Below are 18,084 nucleotides of genomic sequence, written 5' to 3' on the forward strand. Positions count from 1 at the left end.
GTTCTCACCAGTGTCCCCTTACCACTTCAACACCTCAGGTATCAGGACAGCTTCAGGGAATGTAGTTTGGGAAACTACATGAGTAGTTGAACAAATGAGTTCATCTAAACTGTGATGAAGAGTTAAGAGCTAGTAAAAGCAGAATATATGACCTGGCACCATATGAACCTGCAGGACTGAGTGGGAAGGGGGTTCCTAGAGCTAGAGAGCATAAGGGTGGCCTGAGAGTGAGCTTACTCTGAGCACTTGGACGTTCCATGTGTCTGCCAGCCCTGTCTGCTGGGGACGAAGTCAGGAAAGGATGAAAATGGAAAACAGAGAAGTCTGGTGGGGCTCTGATGTTAGGCTGAGGGTCTAAAACTTAAAGTTCTGGGGCACTGCAGTAACTGGGTGGCCAGCTGGGTTGAAGGTCAGGGAGTCAGGGAGGAGTGAAGGCTGACCATCTGAAAAAGCCGGTGTAGAGACAGGGGATGAGACCGAGCACCGGGGCAGTGGTTGCTGGACAGCTGAGGCAAGGGCAGGCAGAGATATTCTTGGAGGGGGTGCCAAGGACTCAGCAGTGAGCCAGACTGGAGGAGAAGAGGGACCGAAGTTAGCATCAAGGTTCTGAGCCAAAGCTCCACATTGGGCAGTGAGATGTAGGCCCCTGTGTGGGAGGAGGAACAGGGGTAGGAGAGCCTTCGCTTGTCTTGAGGAACAGTTTTGGACGTTGGCAGTACATCGTGGTAGTTCTGGAGTCAGGCAAACCTGAGTCTGAGTCCTGGTGTGTCACTTAAAACCTTGCCAAGTGATCTTGGACAAGCTTCCTCGTGTCTAAGTTTCCTTTACAATACTGGAGATAGAGCACCTGTCTCAGAGGAGGCCATGAGGAGTGACAGTGCATGTGGCATGCTGGGCACGGTGTCCGATGTGGACTAAGCACTCAGTGCATGGGAGCTCCCACGCCTGGTAGTGTGTTCCCCTGGGGGGCCGTGCACACCTGTGTAGGGGTGCAGAGCTGCAGCTGACGAGTTCATAAGTGGTAGGCGAGCTCACTGAAGTGGTATGAACAGAAAGCATGGGCCAGGGGCCGGGACCAAGCCTTGGTTGAGCAGGACTCAACTCTGGGCCCAGAAGGAAGCAGTGACTCCATAGAGGAGATAGAAAGAAAGAGCTGGAAACAGAGGTCATTCTAGACCAGTGTATCCCAGAAGCCTGAAGCCCATGGAATCTGAGGACAGGGAAGCAGTGCAGCCACGACAGAGAGACAGGGAGTGAGATCTGATCAGATACCTTTTGGCATCAGTCAAGGGAAAGTTAGAGGTGATAACATGCTCAGAGGTATTTCAGGAGGCATTGGCATAGATGTGTTCTGGCCGGCAGCCACAACTCTGGGTTCAGTAACATGCAGGTGGTGTTCGTTTCAAGAGAGCATTCTCTGGGTGCCCTCCCACACCCACACCCACACCCACCTGGGGTGGGCAGCTCACTGCTGCCCATCCCTGAGCCACCGAGACCAGAAGGGTCAAGGGCCCAGGGAAGGGTCATGACAAGGAGCCTTGGACATTAACATTTACCTCCTTCGCTGCCTTCAGAGGTCTCCTGCCATAGTGGACGAGGCAAGGAAGATGGACGAGGTCAAGCCAAGAAGCTCCCTGCTGGATTTCATTAAACGTAACTGACTGACCTGGCAAAGCCCTGGAGGTGGGGGGTGGGGGTCTGTCTTGAGGGAGGTTCAGGAGGTACCCCAGCCCATGTGGTGTTGTGTGTGGTGAAGGTCAGTAAGAACAGGTGGTCTGTAACTGGCCCATCTCCCAGGAGGGGTTCTGCCAGGGGTCCTGGTGACTGCTTCTTTGCAGGTCTCAGGAGACTCAGATTTAGCAGTCAGCCCTGCCTCCATGGTCTGGCCCCGTGTTCTCTCCCCTCCTTTCACATGGAGGTGGCTGTCATGTGAGGAGAATGTTCCCGGTGTTAGTCCTATTTCTATCCAGCCTCCGCCTGATATCCTGTAGGCATGTCCTCATTTTACTTAGCCTGTGAGTATGTTGAGTGGGAGTCGAGCGGCTCTGTGCCCCCAGACTGGCCACTGAACACTTTGGTGCCTCAGATCTGCCATGAGAAAGAGAGGAGAGCTGCCTGGAGGAGGAGGAAGGGCAGTGACCTAGTATCAAGGTACCCCTGGGATGACTACCACGAAGGCCTGGCCCCTGACAGCCATCTGATTACAGGGTTTCCCCGCATCTTCCTGAGGTTGCTGATGAACCCGCTCTTCATGCTGGTGGTCCTGGCCCAGTGCACCTTCTCCTCTGTCATTGCCGGCCTCTCCACATTCCTCAACAAATTTCTGGAGAAGCAGTATGGTGCCTCCGCAGCCTATGCCAACTTCCTCATCGGTGAGTCCAGAGGGTGAGGGCGCTGTAGGAGCTAGGGGGCCTGCCTGAAGGAGAGGCTGGGCCCTCTGCCGCCCATACAGGATGGGTGAGGCCAGACCGGACACAGATAAGAGCCAGAAGAGGACTGTGGCCCTGGGGAAAGAATTTTAAGGACACTTTTCCTGGTTAGCCATCTAGAAGGTCTTTGGCAGATCTCTGGGGCCCCTATAATTCCAGGCAGGGAGAGGCAGAGGCTGGGGTCTGCCTTCCTTTCCATCAGAGGGGCTGGAAGCCTAAGGGCTTCTCAAAGGTCCTGACATCATCCGGGGCAACAGAGGAAAGAGAAAGGTGTAATTTGGGACTAGGCAAAATGCCTCCTGGTTTTTTCCCTTCTTCACCAAGGACTTGAATACATTCGCCTGGGTAAGGAGTATGTGGCCCAGTGATTCTCCACCCTGGCTGCACTTTAGGACCCCCTGGACAGCTTTAAAAAGTACAGATACCCAGGCCCCACCCTCAGTCAACGAAAGCAGAATCTCTGGGTGGGGCCCAGCATTGGTATTTTTTGCCAATTGAGATTGAGAATCACTGATGTGGTCCCAACCAAGTACCGAAGTGAATTATTGAGCCCAATCCACAGGTGAGCTTGACCATAGGGATGTGGCAAGGTGGCCAGGGTCTCACCCCTCTAGCTTTCAGGCACCAACCGGCACATCAGGCAGGGAGCACCACTGTGTGACTCATGTGGTCACAGTGAGGGTGCAGTGAGGGGCCAGGTAATGAAAAGCACTTACTAAATGCACATTCAACCCACATCCCTGTGACTGCAAGGGCCCCATTTATTTCTGTATCCTTTGCACAAGCAGGACAATCTGCTACATCAAGAGAACTCTGTAGATGTGTCTGGCAAACAGTAAGCGCTGAATTAATGTCAGCTCTTACCACAGCATTTGAATGTATCAAATGTCCCTCCAGGTAGTCGTGTATCCTTGTCCATGGCTCAGCTCAATGTCTGCGGCTCCTCACAAGACTCCCAGTCCTGTACACCCAGACCAGCTTCTCTTTACCTGTAGGTGCTGTAAACCTCCCTGCTGCGGCCTTGGGGATGCTGTTTGGAGGAATCCTCATGAAACGTTTCGTTTTCTCTCTGCAAACCATTCCCCGCGTGGCTGCCACCATCATCACCATCTCCATGATCCTCTGTGCCCCTCTCTTCTTCATGGGATGCTCTACCCCCACTATAGCGGAGGTCTACCCCCCCAGGTAATGGGAATGAGAGGTGAGAAGATCCCCTTCACTGAGGCCAGAGCCTGGATCTGGCTGCCGTGAATCTTCCTTTCTGCTTCCTCAACTCCTCTTTCTCTCCTTTCCGCTTTTGATCTAATCTCCTGTGTGGCAACTTAGAAAATGAGGCCTTGAATAATATGCTCAATTATGAAAAGAAATCAGAGAGTCCTACTGGGTCACCAGCAATCAGGGTCAGAGTTCTGTCTTTTGTTTTGTTTTGTTTTGTTTTTAAGAAGTACCAAAAACTGGTTAATTTGGTTTCAGGATGAATCTGTAGGGCTGTGAGCCTCAGGAACCAGGAAATAAGCTATGTTTAGCATCAGCTCTGTGCCAGCTACAATTACAAAGTCTCCTTGAGCTGCTGAAGAAAGATGAGAGAAGGGGACTTGAAAAGATCTGGGAAAGAACAATGAAAGTGATGGCAGACTCAAACAAAATTAGGGCAGGTGAGGAAGAGGGCAGGTAAAGTACACCTGTCAGTTTGCATAAAGCAACCTGGTCCTAAGTTTTGAATCTGGTGTCATGTTCAGGAAGAGCTTTAGGGGCCTGTGAGGGAAGGGTGCTGAACAAAGAGCATTTGTTTTTACCTGAGTGCCTCTTCCAACGACTTCTTCTTTTACATTTTGCCTAACAAGGTTGCGACGTTTGGACATACTGTACCTTTCTGTCTTGGTGTTTTCTCTTTTTCTCTGAAATTACCTCTTCTGTCTTTGGTGGGTGAAGGAGGGAAGGGAGGGCTGCTCAGGGAGGGGACCCCCCCCCACCACCACCAGGGTGCGTTGTTCTGCAGGCTGACTGTGGATTGAGAGGGGCCGAGAGAGCTTGGAGCCCCTGGGCTGCTCTCAGTGGGTGTTTTTAAATTTTTTTTTTTAACGTTTATTTATTTTTGAGACAGAGAGAGACAGAGCATGAACAGGGGAGGGGCAGAGAGAGAGGGAGACACAGAATCTGAAACAGGCTCCAGGCTCTGAGCTGTCAGCACAGAGCCCGATGCGGGGCTCGAACTCACAGACCGCGAGATCATGACCTGAGCCGAAGTCGGACGCTTAACTGACCGAGCCACCCAGGCGCCCCTCAGTGGGTGTTTTTAGCACAGGGCTCTGTCATCAGACTGGGGAGAGTCTGGCACAGCCCTTTGTAGCTGGGGAAAGTTACTTGTCTCATCTGCAGTTTTCTCATCACAGAAACAATGGAATTAATTGAAGAGTTGTCATGATGGCTGTGTGAAAAGCCGTGAGCATGGTTCCTGGCACATAAGAGGCACCCCATTACTGTTAACTATCAGTGGTGTCATTGTTTTAGCAGCCCCCTGGCTTGTGGTTTGTCAGCCTATGCCGACCCTCCCCAGAGACGATCATGAACATCAGATGTGGCGGGGGGGTGGGGGGGTGGGGTGGTGAGAATGGTGAGGTCAGCTGGTGAAACCCCCTTGGGTGCAGCACAGGGGGTGGAGCGACCTAGGCAATGTCTCCATAGACCCAGAGACTGGAGCCCTCTCGACCCCAGATTGCCTCAAGGAGCCCCAGCCTTCCCTCGGCCTGAGCACAGATGAAGGAGAAGGGAAGGGAAATATTGCCTGTGACTTTGCGTAGCACCTGCCGTCTCTTTCATTGGAGTCCTGGCTGGTTGGGTGTCTTGACGTCCTTCTTCAGTGTGGGGTTCGCTGACCATGCCTTGCTGAGCTGCACCTGGTGATGCCATGAGCCCTGATCAGGCAGTCAATTCACCATCAGCTCCGATAAGCATCATTCAGGTCCCAGGGTGGCGCTGGCCCAAGACAGAGACGCACAGGCACACTAAACAGGCGGGAAACTCACACTGGGCTGGCGTGAGGAGACTTTTCTTTGGTCTTGCTTTGTTTGATTCCCCATTTCCTGTTTTGCTGGCAGGACATCAAGTCCTATACATCCGCAGCCTCCTGCCTGCCGCAAGGACTGCTCGTGCCCAGATTCCATCTTCCACCCGGTCTGCGGAGACAATGGAGTGGAGTACCTCTCCCCATGCCACGCCGGCTGCAGTGAGATTAACGTCAGCTCGGTAGCCTCCAAGCAGCTGGTAAGGGTGGGAGAAGCCCTGTGGGGTCTCTGTGCTTAGCATGTGCCCTCGCAGACCACTCCTAGGCTCCAGGATGGGCAGACTGCCACCCGCCCCACACTCATTCCCAGCCTCTGGCCTCTGGGCCACACCCGCCCTCTCTCCACCTCCCCTTCCCTAAGGTCATGACCAGATGCCTACAGCCCAAAGTCAATTAAAGATTGGCCGATGTTCAACAGATTCACATTCCTGAGGCCTAACAATGCTCAGAGCAGAAACAAGCCAAAGAACTGCTTCAGCTGAGGCCTTTGAGCCTCATCCCGAAGGATCCTAATGGGCATCCTGGATCCTGCATACTGGCTGTGTGGAAAGCCACAGAGGCAGGCCTAGATAAACTGAGGGCAGAGGATCTTCTGTGATGTGGCCCCAGAAGGTTAGAGCTGGAAGTGTGACCTAGGGCATTCAGTGGAACCTGTCAGCCCCTACATGTGGCCACACAACTGACCTGAAGTCCTAAGCTATTTAGGGACAGATCTGGGACTAGAACCCAGGACCCGGCCTCAGTCTGGGACACATCTGTTCAAGGTCATATATCTCCTCACCACCAGCCTTCCAGTGGTGCAACCCACATTCACTATGCCCACCTGGCAAGGCTCTAATAGCCCTCTGAGTGCTATGCTTCTTGGATTCTAGGGTCATTCAGCAGCAAACCAAGTCAAGACATTTGTTCAGTTATTCAACAAATATTTAGTGAATATCCAGCATGGCCACAGAAGTTGAGGATTCAGCAGTGAACCCATCAGACAAGGTGCCTGCTCTCACTGAGTTTGCATTCTATCAAATAAACGCACAAGATAGTTTTAGAATGTAACCCATGCCCCCAAGAGACTTAATGGACAGAGAGTGTCTGGGGGCCTCCCTGAGGAGGTGACATTAGAACTGAACAACCAGAAGAGGAAGACCCTAGAAAGTCCTGGAAGTGAGGCATTCCAGGTAAAGAAACAGCAAAAGCAACGCCCTAGGGCATGACCTAGCTGGGTGCAGGAGAAAGCAGAGAAGGCCAGGGTTGGTGCTGAGAGGCATGTCACACATAGGCCAAGGCTGGACAGGCCAGGCCTAGGATTTGGATCTACCTTTTCCTAAAAGCAATGGAAAGTCTGTTCAGTTCTGCTAAAGATGCCCTAAGGAAAAGCATATGCCTCATTCCTTTAAGCCTGTGTGGAAGGCATGGACAAGGCTAGCTCCACTTAGCATCATCCTCTGAGAGCACAGGGCAAGGCTGCTCCCACAGCCACCTCTGTGGGCAGGTGGAGGACAAGGAGTGCAGACATGATGCTCTCTTCATTGCCTTCTAGTCAAATGAGTCTGTGGTGGCTTCTGTGGTTTCCTTATCTTTATTTACTTACCTCTGACTCATCTGCTTCCAGAAATCATCTTGACAGGTTTCCAATAATTACACAGAGCCATTAGCATAATATCAAGAACAGACGGTAAATTACAAAGGGAAAAGATCTATGTTAAAAAAAAAAATCCAGACTGAGGGAACTAATAGCCATACTGCACATAACTTATTTCTGAGCTTCCTGGCAGCCAAAACAAAGAAGGTGTGTAGTTCCTGCTGTCTGCCAGAAGGAGGCATACTAGCTCCTTAGTTCTGGTCCTAGCCTTGTAACTGCTATGACACTTAAATGGTCATAGGCTAGTCCATCAGATGCTGTGAAAGGTAAGGTGAAGACCACCTGTCACAGGCAGTGGCCACCAAGGGCAGTCTTACAAGAGCGCTGAACCATCTGGACTTGCAGATTTGAGACAGGGACCTCCTTCGCTAGAGGCCTTCACAGACAGGAGGAGTTCCGCTTAGGCAGAGGCCTAACAGATGAAGAGCTCAGCGGATTCAGCTGGGTTCCCACTGCTGTCTCCTATTTATACCTTTCTTACCTTCCGTGCAATAAGCACACAAACTGCAAGAACAACCACCCACGAAACCACTGCTGCTGGGCACAGGCCAGCCTGGCCCTGAAGAGAGCCCTCCCAGCCCCTGGTCCCAAGCTGGGTAGGCCTTGCCTGGCAGTGGGATCCTGCATGTCCTGATGTGAGTGGAACCGCTGGAGGGGCCCAGCCCATGCTAGACGACCGGTTTTGGTGAAGATGGTTTTGATTGCCCAAACAGAGGTCAGAGGTGGTATCCATGGGGCACCTTGAACCCCTCACCGGGTCTGCTCTCCAGCTTCCACATGCAGCATCGCCCAGCTCCCCAGGGCAGAGCTGTCAAAACTTGAGGGGCTCTTAGGCTAGAGCTGGTGCAAGCGTTTGTCATGTGTGGAGGCCAAATAATAACAGCAGATTTCCCCCTCCCCTCTCCCTCTCCTTCCCAAGACCTATTTGAACTGCAGCTGTGTGACCGGGGCGTCCTCTTCAGCCAAGACAGGATCATGCCCCATCCCCTGTGCCCACTTCCTGCTCCCGGCCATCTTCCTCATCTCCTTCGTGGCCCTCATAGCCTGCATCTCCCACAACCCGCTCTACATGATGGTTCTGCGGTGAGTGCGCCTCTCCTTCCCCATGCTGCCTGCTTCTGCCTCTCCTTCCTTTCCCTCAGAGTCCTTTGAACGCCAATCTGCAATGCTCTTTGGATGATGTGGGATGGTAATACTAACACAACAATGCCGGGGGCCCTGCCGAGCCAGACTCGGTGCAGAGCCCCTCACTGTGCTGCCTCAGTCTGTCTCAGGGCACCCATGTGCCCTGTTGGCACCTCCACTCTGCACTGAGAGACCCCAGCCCTGGGAGGGCAGAGCCATGAACAGTTAAGTCCTGATGAAGCCGGGCTGCCTGGTTCCATGCTGTGGAAATGCCTGTAGATTCACTCATATTTAAATCCTGGAAGAACTGAGAAGAAGGAGGAGAATTGAGTTAGATGCGCAAAATCAAGGAAGAAAAATGTGAAAAGTTTTTCCAGAGACAGAATGAAGGCTATGAGGAAGAATGAAAATAAGAAAAGCCCAGTGTGTGAGGAGCCAGGACCAAGTTCTCCAGTCAGAAGGGAGAAGCTGGCCAAGGTGGGAGGGGAGGACAGAGGTGTTCCATTACAGTGGCGGTGAAATGTCTCTGAAGTTTTAGCAGGGAACTGACCCTTCCTTCACCTCATCCTCTGCAAAAGGGAAAACATTTCAACCAAGTTCACCTAACCCACCCCTGCCCGCCTCTTTCCTGTCCTCACCCACCTTGAAAGAAGAAAGGGAAAAACACAGGATTTGGATGCCCATCGCTGGGATCAGAGACCCAGCTCTGCCATGCGTTGGCTGAATGCCAACCTCACCGAGCCTCAGTTTCCTCATTTATGAAAAGAGGTTAATGATAATTGACAGGAAAGGACTGGTGTTAGGATTACCTGGTAAATTGCCTTGTAAATATAAGGTATCCTACATATTAGTTAATTATCACTATTAACCAAACTCTAAGAATCATTAACAGGTAGCTAGGTGCCAATGACCTATTTTTCCCAAAAGTCTAGGAGATGAAGAACAGAAGCAGCCGCTTGTCAGGACCTGGGATTTTATCCTAATTATAAGTTAGCTTGCAAACTACCAAGCTCCTGTTTTTGTTACTGTTTCAAGAATGCTGGCAGAAGACAGGAGACTCCTGGTTCAAAGATAAAGGACTATTACTCACAGCACAGTAAGGAGCGTGAACATCATTTATCCTTGTGTCCCACATCCCATGGGGTGACCTGGAGCACCCAGGTGTATGTTTCACATGCAGTGAGCTTATGACACAGTGAGGAACACTGAGCTTGAGAGAGGCACAGCTATATAGACCAAGACTGCTCTTTGTCTAGGGGAAGATTTTACCCCATGCCTCCAGGTTGCTCATTGCAACCACCATCCTGAGAAATGGCACAGAAAAAGAGCAGTCAGAATCTTGTGTTCTTAGCATATTCCACAGGAACGTGTGGGGATGCTCAGAGCCAGAGCATTTTGCTTCTCCCAATACCATCAGTACCCTCTTTCTACCACTCCCCACCCTGTGCATTCCAAGCATGAGTACTTTCACCTGAGGCCCCTGGGTGGGGTTACCTCTTGCACCAGGACCAGATGGGCCGTGGAGGACCCTCTAACCCTGAGAAAGATCTGTGGGTGGCCAGGATGAGGAGAGGGAACAGGATAAGGAAATTTCACAGGGAAGTCCCTGAGCAGTCTGCCTCCCAGAGGACTACAACAAGCCTTAGGGATAGGGAAGATGTGGAGAAGGAGTGTCATTTCAACCACAGGATGGGCTTTCCTAGGAAACCTCTCCCTTCTAAGTCTGGCAGGAGCTGAAGCGAAATTGAAGAGGCCCCAGGACCCCAAAATTGTTTAAAGATAAATCCCACTGGGAAAGATGGGAAAACGGATGCTATTTAGTGTGGAGAAGGTGAAGCTTAAAGATAACTTTGTAGGTGACCCAACTGTTGTTTGTACCCTGACCCCCAACTAGGCATGGAAATACAGGCTGGGAGGGAAGCTTCACCAGAAATGTGGAAGGAGAGAGTGGGCAGAATGCCAGAGTTAATTCACCTCCAATGGCAGCAGACACCATAAGAGGCTCAAGTTGTCCATCAGAAGGCAAACTGGGGTGCCCAAGCCCCATTCAGTTCAGAATCTAGGGGAGTCTGCCCAGGGACAATAACCAAGACTTATGAATTGGGCCACTGGAGGGACCTATAGGCATAAAGGGAGCATCCATTAGATTGAGATTTGAGGCACTTTCCACTGGGGGGTCCCAAGTGGCTGTCTTTTTCCCCTGCTGCACCCCATGAGTACTCTTTTCACTGGGCCTTCCTTCAGAGGAACTGGAAGAGGGTCCCATTCCACTCTGCTGGCAGGACTGTAGGGACAGAACAAAACGTGTGCAGAGACCTGGAGATTAGTTCTGACTTCCCTTCCTTGATGTCCCCTCGGCCCCGAATGCCCTTCCCCCACAGATACCCACCCAGGAGTGTGGGTTTTCAGAGCACAGAGAAGCCTGATGCCTCTGCAGGCCACCTCCTGGCTCCCCACCTTGTGGATGGGGTGTCCTCCCTTTCTGCCCCATGCCCAGCTGGGATGGCAGGGCCTGGCAATACAACTGACAGATACCTTCCCCATCTCTCTCTGAATCTCCTTCCTCAGCCAAACATTCATCCCCTCTTGAGGGAAGAAGGGTAGGGGTAAGACTGGCTACATAATCTGTAGGATCCAGTGCAGAATGAAAATGGGAGGCTCCTGGTTCCAAAATTATTGAGAATTTCAAGACGGCCGCAGCAGACCGTTAAACCAAACGTGGGGCCTTTCTGAGGGTTGGGGCCTGGGAGGCTGCACAGGCCACACGCCCAGGAAGCTGGCCCCAGGGAGAGGATTCTTTTCGTTGCACACAGAAGCCTACAGCCCAGGGGCCTCAATTAGACTTTCATCAGGGCTGTCTTTATTGCTATTTACACTCCATGGGAGTTGTTCAGGCCTGCTGCTCTGAACACACCCTTCCCCATCCTTCTGTCCGTTCCCAGCCTTTTCTGCCCTCTGCCTCTTGGAGGGGACACTGGGCAACCCTGAAAGTCACAGGGACCAGTGGTTCTCAAATGCGAGTGTGCAACAGAATCTCGTGGAGGGCTTCCTAAAGCACAGATGGCCGGGCCCCACTCCCAGAGGATCTGATTCTTAGGTCTGAGGTAGGGCCTGGGAATCTGCCTTTCTAACAAGTTCCTGGGGTGTGGGGAGGTGCTCATGCTGCTGGTCCAGCGATGATGCTTTGAGAACCACAGATATAAACAACAGGAGCACTTGGCTGAGGTGAATCCACTCGGTCAGGTGGCTGTCAGACCACTGGAGGGCAGGTTCTGGCATGCTCTGAGGTTGGCTGCCCCTGAGCGAAGGCACAGCCCTCAGTCCTCTGGCTGCTGACTTCCAATCTTCCTTTACAGCGTGGTGAACCAGGAAGAAAAGTCATTTGCCATTGGGGTACAGTTCTTGCTGATGCGCCTGCTGGGTAAGTGTCTGCGATGCCCCCTTCCTTCCTGGGGAGTGGCACCAGGCATCTGAGGGCTGTGAAGTGCAGGTTGGGGCTGCAGGAAGCCCTCTCTCATCTCTGCTGTGAAGAGAAGCTGTGCATAATCAAGCATCAGCAAAGGCCAAGACCCTATATGGACGGTTTCCCTGTTCCTTGAGGTTAGGAAAGATTCCATCTATGGCATTAATTCCAAACAAAACCATGTAAGAAAAATGAAAAGTGGACACAGCTGAGAATACCTAATAAAGAATTGAAGGCAGGTATTTTTTCATCTCTCTCCAAGAACTGGCTGTAGGAACAAAAACCCTGCATTCCTGTCCCAGAACAGCAGCTGAGCCCAGCCCTGGCTTCCCTCCCATTTTACAAAACTCCCTCCCTTGCCTCTATGCAGCAAATATTTCTCATTGAGGTGGGATGGGGGGGGGGGGGAAGCCTCTGCCGACAAGCCCTGCCCACGCTCCAGCAGCCCAGAGCCCACCCTCCGGAGGGATGGAGCTGTGAGCACAGGATCAGTAATGCTCCCCACCCCCCACCCGAGGGCAAGCTCCCTGAGGGCATGGTCTGGGGGAGGCTGGGGCATGTGTGGACCTCACTGCCCTTTCCCAGAGGCTCATGCTGGATCCTCCCTTCTTGACACATTCAGGAATTAATGTGCAGACTCTTGCAGTGACAGGTAAACCAAGTAAAGGGACTAAATTCAACTGAGTATGAAGGACCCAGTGTGTGCACACTGCAGTGGGGAATATGGCAATTGCCCCAGAGGGACTTCAGTTGCTATGGGAGTGGACTTTCTGACCCTACATGCTGAAATCCCTTCAGGGCCCACCGTGCATTATTATCCAGGAGCCAGGCCGCGCTTGGCCCTCCATTATCGTTCTGGGGTGTGTTGGTGATGTCCCTGGTGGGGCCTGCTGAGCGAGAACCTTTGAGGAATGAACCAGCCTTTTCAATGGGATTTCTCAGGCTCGGGTCACTTGCTCCCCTCCTTCCAGCACCGTGCCTTCGGACCCTCCTCCTCAGGCCTGTATTACCAGCATGGAGAATGCAGGGCAGTGGGCTCTACCCTGTCCTGGTGGCAGAGGCACTGCCATCACCACACCTCCTTGCTGTCATTTAGCCTGTCATGTATGATTCATGTATAACTTGCTCCAAAATCTCTGCTGGGAAGGAAACCCTGCATTGTGCCCAACACAGCCAGCAGCGAGGACGGGCTCTGAGGACCTTCTCCTAGCCGCCTTGAAAACAGTCACGGTCCCACTGCTCAAAGCACCTGCTGCCTTTGTTTTCTCACTGGAGCTCAGACAACTCCATCTGGAACCACAGTTAGAAAATCCAGGCTGAAGGCATTTCCATTCATCACCCATGAACGCAGCCCCACTCTGGGGTGGAAAGAAGGACATGGATAAAACCCAGCAAGTTTTAAATTACCCACTGAAATTTGGTTGAAAATTTCTCTGGATTTTGTTTCTATTTAGGGAAGCATCCTTGGTGGACAATCCTTGTGGCCAGTTTCCATCCCCCGCTTAGCTGGAGACTTGGAAGTGAGCAGGGTCTGAGTAGAGAGGCTGGTTCTCAAAGGTTCCCATTATGGGTAGAGCCACAAGCAGATTTCCTCTTTCTTTCCTCCTGAAGCAGCTTCTCACAGGGCCCTAAAGACAGTCTGGAGACTGTTCTGAGGGCAGGGTTTGGGGTGTGAATCCCGGACAAGCCCCTCCCCAGTCCCGAGAGTGCCTAGAACTATAGCTAACAATACAGGAGTCATTCTGAATATTTAACACCAGGACGGCATAGCCTCTGCCTCACCACTCAGCTGTGGGGAAGTTCAGGGGGCTGGGGTAGAGGCTCTGAGCAGTCAGAGTGTGGGGGGTCTTGTGGGGGTGCTGTCTCAGCCACTGAGGCAGCCTGTTGTGGTGAAAGGTGGGACCAGAGGAAACCAGGGTTCGGAGCCCAGCCCTGACCCTCCCGGCTGTGCAACGGTGAGCTAGCCATGCCCACCTTCCTCCTTCTTAAGACAAGGGTACCCACCCACCTGTGAGGATTTGAGGAGTCGATGCCCTCAGGAGGCTCCTGCCACAAGGTGGAGGTCAGCCTATCTCCACTTGGGACCAATCCAGCATGAGAACGATGTGGTATGTCTGAGCTGGCATCATGGTGGCCTCTGTGACTCACTGCCCTGAAAGGATGGCTCAGGTCGCTTTTCTAAGCCTCTAGTGAAAGAGGAATTCGTGCTTCTCGGGAAGCTATTCGACTTTCCAAAGTCACTGTGGTTCCCAGGGCTGGGGCAGAGCTGGTCTCATTCAGGCAAACCACACAGGGGCGATGGGTGGGTGGGTGTGCTCTCCTGTCACCCAGTCGGGTGCCTCAGCCTGCAGCTCCATGTGACTGCACTCTCTCAACTCTCTTCCCACCGACACCAGCCTGGCTGCCGTCTCCAGCCCTCTACGGCCTCACCATTGACTACTCTTGCATCCGGTGGAGCTTGCAGTGTTCAGGGAGGCGCGGGGCCTGTGCCTACTACAACAATGATGCTCTCCGAGACAGGTGAGGGCCCGGCAGCCCGCCTTGGGGGGGCTGGAGAGGGGGGTCAGACCCCAGCCCAGAGCAGAGGGCAGCCATCTGCTGTGGCAGCTCTGGGGGGGGGGGCGGGGAGGGGGCAGCCAGGCTTCTGAGGGAGGGGACTAGAGGGGCGCTGCCATGGACAGGGACCAGGGGTCACTGGTGACAGAGAGCCGTCCAGGTGATGGAGAGAGAGAGAGAGAGAGCCCACCAGCACACGCACACACTACTGGGAGCTAGCCCCTAGTCCATAGTCCCTCAGGAGGGGCAGCAGCAGAAAGAAGTTTGTCAAAGGGAAAGGGACTGGCTGGAGTCTGAGGCGAGGCTGTGGCTGTGGAATGATGCAGGCCATCTCCCACTGCTCTGAGAGAGGTGGCCCCACCGTGGCTCATGGCACAGGTCAAGGGCAGGTGGGCCTAACCTGCCTCAGCACCCCTTCCAGCCATCTCACCTGTTGCTCATCACCATATAGACCAGAAACCGAGGGGAGAGTGGGCTTGAGGGGGTGGAACAGAGTCTGGAAACGGTGTCAGAGTGGCATAGAAGGCTGGGAGAGGGCTGGACCAAGAGGGCAGTGAGCAGACACCCGTCTCCTGGCTATGCTGGGAGGACCAGATGCTCCAAACTGGCTGGGGCTACAGTGTTGTCTCTGGCCCTGGGAGCGTGGTGGGGCAGGGAGAGGGGAGCAGGGAGGGGGGCAGTGCAGGGGTGGGGAAGGACTACTGGATTGGGAATATCATGCCTATTCTCTGGGAGGCTCCTGCCCGTGGGTCAGAGAGATGAGGAAAGTGGTCCCCAGCTGGGTGGTAATGGATCCTTACCTGACAACATAGTCCCTGAGCCACTGTGGAAATGATGATGCTCTTCTCCATGGCCCTGGGACCCGGTCCACAGAGCCTCCATACCCCCTCACTGGCCCCGCCTCCTCCTGCTATACAGGTACCTGGGCCTGCAGGTGGGCTACAAGGCGCTGGGTACGCTGCTGCTCGTGTTCATCAGCTGGCGGGTGAAGAGGAACAAGGAATACAATGTGCAGGAGAAGGCTGCGGGCCTCATCTGACTCTGGATGCCCGGCCCGGCCCGGCCACTGCCCTGCTCCAGAAAGTGGACCCTGCCCCCCCAACACCCACCTGTATTCACTGTTAACACATCACTTCCTTTTTGTTTTTTAAATAAGAGAGAAACCCCAGTCACCATTTGCCTTCCCTGCCTCCTCCTCCCCCAGAATTCCTTAGGTCCACTGTGCACCTGGGCCGGATGGGCACTGAGCTGGAGGGCCAGGTCTTCTCTGGATCCTCAGGAGGCTCTCCTCAGTGCTGGATGACCACCGAAGCAGCCCCGGCCCCTCACCAGCCTTGGGAGGTGGGGGTGGTTTCCTGAGTGGAGAGAGGAAAGGCATATCTTCCCAGAGGAAAAAGGAAGAGGGCTGGATTATGATTAATGGCCAGATCCAGGCTAGAGGAGAGGGGAGCCTGGCTGTAGCCCCTTTGAGTCTCCATTCGGCATCAGCACGGAGCCCAGGAGGGGCTGGCCTCCTTCCCCTCAGATCTTTGTGTTCTGCTCTTAAAGGCCATCTTGGAAGCTGCCATGTTGGGAAGTATGGCCAGTCTCCTCTCAGTTCCCTCATCCTCAGGCACCAGAGCAGGGACCAAGAAACCTGAGGGTGGGTCATCCAGATGCTGTTCACGTTAACTCTAGACCCTTCTGTGCTAAGAAAGCCACACCATGGTGAAGACTTGAGGAGGGCTGTGAAGTGGTCCGTAGCCCGACCTCCCACACCCACAAAGTGAGGACGAGACCATTCGACTCAGACTGATGAGAAGACCCTCCCCAAGTTTTCTTGGGAGCAGACGAGGTGGCCTCACATGGGCCTCCCTGTCTGGACCTCACCCTGTGTGTCAAAGAGTAAAGACGGGCAGTCCAGATGTCAGCAGAGGAAGTGATGAAGCTGAGGGGACGTCAAGGGCTACCAAGCTGGATGGCAAGCTGCAGCTCGCAAAATAGAGGCCAGCATGGTCGGCTCCCCTGTTCCAAACAAGCTTGTATTAACATTTTCTCAGCCTCTTCTCACTGCCCCTCTGTGGGCCTGGGTTGCACTACCCCGCTGCTATGTGGGAAAGGTTCAGAGTTAGAAGTCCACAAAGGAGGCCTTTCATCAACAAGTATTTTATTTATTGCAAAGCAGCTTTGTGCAAGGCAGTGCTAGTACATGGTGCTCCACCGAGCTTTCCTGAGACCTCCCCTCACCTCCCTCTGTCTACACTGGGCCTTCTTCCAGAGTGTGCTCAGTGGACAGCAGCAGGAGAGGCACAGCACGAGCCCAGAGCTTATGAACAGGATCTTGGCCATCAGTGTCCCACCAGGTTGCCCCTGAACCTGGCCCTTTGCCAGATAGACACCTGGCTCACCATGTCCTCTGGAGCACCTGGGAACTGGTTATTGCCATACATGACTCTCTTGAGTGCCACTCCTCTTAGAAGAACCCTTCAGAAGCATACCAGAAGCCACCTCTGAGAACGGCTTATATGGTAGTAAGCCAAAAAATGTATGTCAGTGGCCAAACTGCCATGAGACTGAAGTCTTTGTGAAAGCCACCATTAGAGATGGCTTTATTACCTAAGCCACCTTTTTATTTCCAAAGATCTCACTCAGGAAGGGAGGCTCCATGCAACCTCAGGGGCCAGTTTCAGCATTTAAAATGGGTCTGCTTGGAAAATGATTCCCTGCAACTAATCCTGGTCCTTCTCGCTGTGATGTAACCAAATTCTGAAGGCACTACCTTCAGCTGAGCTCACAAACATCAGATGCCAGCCTGCAGATTCTGGAAGATTGGTTGCCCTCCCAAGGCTTTATTCTATTATGATATTGCTATTAATATATTATAATTTTGCTATTGCTATAACTTGGTTATGAATTTGTACTGTCATGTGTATCTGTCAGAGAGCCCACAGAACTGTACTTTCTGGCCAGAGAAGGTGCCCAGGCCACAACCTCAGGGGCCCATAGCCATGGAGATCGGAGATAATGCGACTCTCAACCCATTAGCCTGGTATAGAGCAGGCCGCAGACGCTCCCTGTTCCTTCAGTGACATTCTGCAGATAACTGTCAAAGCCCATGGTCCTGGGCTCTCAGGAGGCCTAATAATCCCTGCCTGAGTTTATAGCTGTAAGTGGAATTGAACACCAACAGCTAAGTCCATGACATAAATCAGAATTAATATCATAATCATCATCGGTCACTTGGTCACAGCCAGTGCTACTGCTCCACAGCAAATCTTTTCTTCTGATTGCCAGCAGAGAATATAATGGTGTCACCTTCATTTCACTTCTAGAGCAAAGCTGAAGGAACTTCCTAGAGTGCTAGACACTCATAGAGGATGTGGTTAAAATGCAAATTCCCGACCTCTCCAGCTAGCCCCCGAGTTGATCTCTGTGGATCTAAGAGGGCCCAGGAGTGGCACTTTCAACCGGCTCCTCATGTGAGGCCGATGTGGGTGGTCTCTAAACCCTGTGTGGTGGGCCATCAGTGCAGCAGAACCTTGGGGACGCCCACTTGTGCCTAGGCCACTGAGAAATTTAGAGACTCTGTAGGCCTTTGGTAAGTAAAAGATGATTAGGGAAGGGGTGCCTGTTAATCTGATCTCCTGGGTGGCTGAAATCAGGAGGCAGCGGGCATGAACAACAGTCTAAGAGCTCACATTTATTTTAAGTTCATACCAGTACTGAGAGTGGAATTCTCACTCTCCAAGCTTAAGTGTGCTTTAAAAAGTCACAATTATTCTTTAAATCAGTTATGTTTGATTTCTTGCCGTCTTCCTGCTGGCTGGCTGGA

General features: G+C 52.8%; 1 protein-coding gene across 1 annotated transcript in view; it reads left to right on the forward strand.

Annotated features, from left to right (window-relative positions):
- Positions 1–17,164, forward strand: part of SLCO2A1 (solute carrier organic anion transporter family member 2A1) — an 82,376-nt gene extending 65,212 nt beyond the window's left edge. Inside the window, exons 7-14 of the mRNA XM_049629797.1 lie at positions 1,575–1,653; positions 2,208–2,372; positions 3,425–3,614; positions 5,528–5,693; positions 8,049–8,212; positions 11,611–11,675; positions 14,114–14,237; positions 15,192–17,164. Of these exons, the coding sequence (XP_049485754.1) occupies positions 1,575–1,653; positions 2,208–2,372; positions 3,425–3,614; positions 5,528–5,693; positions 8,049–8,212; positions 11,611–11,675; positions 14,114–14,237; positions 15,192–15,312 (1,074 nt within the window). The 3' untranslated portion in view covers positions 15,313–17,164. The remainder of the gene's footprint in view (positions 1–1,574; positions 1,654–2,207; positions 2,373–3,424; positions 3,615–5,527; positions 5,694–8,048; positions 8,213–11,610; positions 11,676–14,113; positions 14,238–15,191) is intronic.
- Positions 17,165–18,084: the final 920 nt, after the last annotated feature.

The sequence above is a fragment of the Panthera uncia genome, chromosome C2 (assembly GCF_023721935.1).
Source record: "Panthera uncia isolate 11264 chromosome C2, Puncia_PCG_1.0, whole genome shotgun sequence".
In the NCBI taxonomy this organism is placed as follows: Eukaryota; Metazoa; Chordata; class Mammalia; order Carnivora; family Felidae; genus Panthera; species Panthera uncia.